General features: G+C 36.6%; 1 protein-coding gene across 1 annotated transcript; it reads left to right on the top strand.

Annotated features, from left to right (window-relative positions):
• The first annotated feature begins 298 nt into the window (after window positions 1-298).
• LOC143608503 (uncharacterized) lies at window positions 299-3,548 on the top strand. The gene is made up of 2 exons (XM_077083521.1): window positions 299-1,149; window positions 3,046-3,548. The coding sequence occupies exons 1-2, from the start codon at window positions 393-395 to the stop codon at window positions 3,546-3,548; spliced, it is 1,260 nt and encodes a 419-aa protein (XP_076939636.1). The 5' UTR covers window positions 299-392.
• The last annotated feature ends 1,277 nt before the right edge of the window (window positions 3,549-4,825 follow it).

Genomic DNA, 4,825 nt, shown 5'->3' with positions numbered 1-4,825 from the left:
AACTGTTTTGTCTCATGACAATGGATATGTAGGATAACTAAGTTGAGAAATTAGAGAATTGGAAATGAAATTATAACCCATTTGTCAAAATTATTTTGACCCATGACCAATGAATAGTTGAGATGAAAGAGATGATAAATTAAAGAATTAGAAAGGAAATTACAACTCATTTATCAATATAATTTTGCTTCATACCCCATGAATAAATAGAATGAATAAGAAAAAAGATTAGAGCTAGAATAAATATGAGATTACCATATCATCCTTATTATTTTTAGTATCATTGGATTAGATTTCTTCATTCAATGCTCCTTTTCTTTGAACTAGTCCGTCCACGTCCCTTTTATTTCTAATAATCCCAACGACCACCGGAATATCCACTAACCACCTCTATGGACCATAAAGCACTAATCGCCATGGTGGCAGCCTCCGTCGGAATATTCCTCCTCCTCCTCATCTTCTTCGTCACCCGATCCTATTTCCGCCACCGTTCAAAAACCCCACCACCAGTCCCACGTGCAACATCTTTACAAAATGGAATCTCCAAACTCCACCAACAACAACAAAACATGTTCAACAGCAACAAACGACGAGCAAACTTCTATGTTCTCCGAAAAGGTCTCTTTAACTGGTCGGACAACCCGTCTCTTGTCACGGACGCAGTGGAAAACGGATGGTCACGGTTCGCTTTCACGAACACTAATAATATCGACACGGTTGAAATTGGGTACGAGGTTTGTGAAGGATCCGCCGACTTTATTCAAAAGATCCGGTTCAATTCCGGTTTGAAAAAACCGGTTGCCGTTATTAAATCCGCGTTGCCGTTACCGGGTCCGGCTTTGAATACGACGCCGTTTCCACAAGTAGCTTATTTCGAAATTACTATTATGTCCGACGGAGTTAATAACGTAACCGCGAGGGTAAATAGGGAAGGTGAGAAAATTAAATTAATTCGAGAGAATAACAAGGAAAAGAGCTCATCGGAGTCATTGGTTCATGTGACAAGTGGTAATAATACGAGGGGTGTTTTTGGCAATATGGAAGAGTTGACGGTGGGGTTGGCCGGAGGTGGGTGGATGCCGGTGAAGATTCCGGGAAGCTATCCGGGATCGATTGGGTTCAAATCCGACGGCTCGGTTTATCTAGAAGGTATGTTGATTTTTTCAAAGTCAAAGTGCACCATCTGTTTATTTGGCTCATTCTTTGAAAAGACAAATGGCCTTACATATTTTTCTTTTACGTTAACAGGATCCTTATAAAATAGTTTGTGTACTGTAGCACTATACCCACAATATTAATTTAAAAATATGTAAGGGGCAGCTTTATTATAATAAAAAATATTGCTAAAGCTTTTTCTTCTTTTACAGAAAGAAATATTGTTAAATGATTTTTATTTTTTTTTCTTAACGGTAAAATTCAATTTGAACTCACAACCAGAGGACACGAGACGGATATGTCATGGGTTGATGTAGGTTTAGTTAATTACTTAATTTGTTTATTTCGACATGCATGTATAACTAAACCATAAAAATATGCTATAGAACAATCATAACAGAGCCACTGGTTTCTAACGGATTCAATTATTTTAGTTGGGTTTTCACTTGTTTTGGTAATGGTTTGGTTAATAGGATTTCCTATTTACTTTGTAATTAAATAACTTTTATTAAGATGGAAGACAACAAAATGGTTGTTGTAGATTTAGAATTATAGAATCTAACACGAAACGTAAAATGACAAAACGCAACTACAGGAACTCCACCCATCCCAGGACACATGTGACCCACCATTGAATATTTTGTACTTAGACTATTTTCTATGCTTATGGTGAGGGGCATCGAAGCTACTCAACAGTGCCACGTCAGCGTCACATAAGCAACTGGGGCATCGAAGCCCCAACCAATAATGTCCCGATGTGGTTTAAAGCCCATTGACGCCCCTATTATATATATATATATATAGACACACATATATATGTATGTGTGTGTGAGAGATGGAGCCCATTGGCGCCCATCGTTGTGAACCCCCACCTTCTGCGCCCCCTCCCGACGGTGTTTCGTGCCCTCGGCGCCCCAAGGCAGCCCCCGAGGGTGCCCATAGAGGAACGTCTTATTAGTTTATGAAAAGGCCCACGATATTCTTGTTAACGTTAAGGTTTTTTCATAGTCACATGGATCGCGGTGTGTTCCGGTACGCGGTTCGTACTTTTTTAAAATGCACGAGAGGGGGTAGGTTTGTTTGGAATGCCAATTCGATACGCGGTACGGTGTACCATATAGTTTTGTGCATCGTATCGTATAAATAACAATTTAATATAGATTTTTTTAATAATTTTCTCAAGTTTCTAACATAACTTAACTTAAAATAAGTTTTATTTATGGTTTAATATGTAAATAACATCTATCTACAATATCTACAAAGTTAAGGTTAAATTTTAATAAAAAAAAACTAACTTAGAGGATGGAAAATGCAAATTTTCCAAATACCCAGATTACGTAGCAAACAATAGAAAAAAGCTGCGTCAATACCGGTGTTTTCAGTCACCAGCCACGTATTGGAATTCCATCGAATCATCGATTGAAATCAATATGGAACGCGAACTGATCAAATTGGGAACGCGAATCGAACACGATTGATCAGCAAAAAAAACTATATGATTGAAATCGGGAACGATGACAATTAACGAACGAACGCGTTTCCGAAGCGATTGGTACGACTCTGTACCCGATTCCGGTACGGACGATCCGGAACGAAGATCGTTGGTACTTTCACGTTTCCCGTGACTATGGGTTTTTTTAGTCCTTGTGTCGAGTCCTCAAATTAGTGTTTCAGTGTTCAATCTTGGATAGAACCAGACTTGCTGGTAGGACCGGGAACGATAGTTTGGTTATGCCTCTTTAAATCGTTCTTATTTGAACCAGTTGCTTACTAGACTCAATACGTATAAAAATTAACTTCAATCTTGAGTTTGAATTGTTCTTAGATTAATGATATAACACTCATGGTTGTAGGTTATAATGTTTTATTTATTTATTTATTGATTTGTAGGAGTTCAACTGACAAATGAGCTGGAATTCGACGAATGGGGAAGAGTAGAGAAGGTGATTGGTTGTGGGTACAGCCCATGCCAAAAGAAAGTTTACTTCACCGTAGATGGCAAACTTGTACGTGAAGTCCATTGCACGACAGAAGAATTTAAAACACCTCTTTATCCAATACTCGCAGCAAATGGTAGCGTAACAGTAGTTGTAAATTTTGGACAAAGTGTCTTTAAATACACGCAAGCTAATTTGCATAGGACACCCAATCCTTGTTTTATTGGCCAATCTGCAAGTTCTCCGATCATAGGATTTGAAGATAGCAGAGAGCTTTTCTCAATGGGAAGAATAGACGCACACTGGTTAGACCAGTCAACAAAGAGAAGTGAGCAATATTTTGGCAGTATTAACAGAGAAATGTCGGATTATGATGAGTCTTCTGATGGGGATTTATTTGAAATCGTGTTGGATAATAATAACAGTCGTGGAAGATCACCAAGCGTGCATTACTAGAACAAAATACATACATATATTATTGATTTTGTTGGTTAGATATAAATTGATTTGTTGTAGGCTAAACTGGATTTTTAACTATACTCGTCTCATGACGAGTTAATAAAAGCTAGGAATGGGAGACTTGGCCAGTGGCGGATGTACCTTTATACGAGGAGTAGCCTCCGCTACCCTTCAACTTCTCGTCGGTAGTGTAAAAAAATTTAGGTCGGTTTTTGTGTTTCGTTACCCCTGAAAAATAATAACTTTACCCCTATGTGTTTTAAGCCCAACTAATTCAAAAAATCAACCCAACTAAAGCCCAAACAAAGGTGTAAAGCCGAAACTAATAAAACTCGTTAACCCTTAAAATAATATATATTACACTTATAATAATATATATACACTTGTTGGACGATATTTTAGGTCTCACAAATGCTCTATTAAAACATCTTCAAAAAAAATCAACACTTGTTAGAAGCGTCTAAGCTGATAAGCGGGACAAAGCGAGCATTGAATAAGACAAAACGGGTTTGACAAGATATTGGCTAGGGTGAAATCTTTTTGTGAAAAAAAAAACAAGATTAAGATGTTAGATATGATAGAAAGTTATGGTAATCAACGAAACTGAAAAAATCTCATTACTAATCGACTTCATTTTGAGGTTGAAGTTTTTAATAACGTTTCAGATATGCAAATTCAAGAACTTGGAATTAGATTTAGTGATGTCTCAACTAGTTTGATAAAAAATATGTCCGGTTTAAATTCTTGTGTTTCATAATCTATGTTTGACATATCGAAGATAGTGACATTTTCTAATATGTATCCGAATGAATTTAGTAACGAAGAAATAGGGTGTATTTCTCACACTTTAAATGAAGATGGCAAATTTGCAAAATTGAGTGGAATGTGTGACCTTACTCATGTAATGGTGGAAACTGGAAAACATGTCTCTTTTCCTTTGGCTTATCGTATACTGAAGCTAGCGTTGGTTTTACCTGTTGCAATCGCAACCGTTGAAAGATGTTTTTTCTAAAATGAAGCTTATCAAGACGGATTTGCACAATCGAATCGGTAATGAGTATTTGAACAACTCTTTAATTTGTGTAGTCGAAAAAGAAACTCTTGATAAAGTAAAATAAGAGGATGTAATGACTCGATTTAAAGCTTTTAAAAACCGAATAGAGAATATGAAGTCCATGTGTTTAAATTTATTTATCATCGTGTTTCTATTTATTTTTAGTTTACATTATATGAAATACGGTTAAAAAAAATTTTAAACGTTACCACTAACATTG

The sequence above is a fragment of the Bidens hawaiensis genome, unplaced genomic scaffold, assembly GCF_021521415.1.
Source record: "Bidens hawaiensis isolate Kalapana, Puna unplaced genomic scaffold, B.hawaiensis_p1.1 tig00419378_1, whole genome shotgun sequence".
Taxonomy (NCBI): domain Eukaryota; kingdom Viridiplantae; phylum Streptophyta; class Magnoliopsida; order Asterales; family Asteraceae; genus Bidens; species Bidens hawaiensis.
This window is presented reverse-complemented; position numbering and strand designations above follow the sequence as displayed.

Coding starts and splice junctions, on each gene's coding strand:
- LOC143608503 (XM_077083521.1), top strand. CDS start 393: ATGGACCATAAAGCACTAATCGCCATGGTGGCAGCCTCCGTCGGAATA. Junction 1,150..3,045: donor CGGCTCGGTTTATCTAGAAG/GTATGTTGATTT, acceptor ATTGATTTGTAG/GAGTTCAACTGACAAATGAG.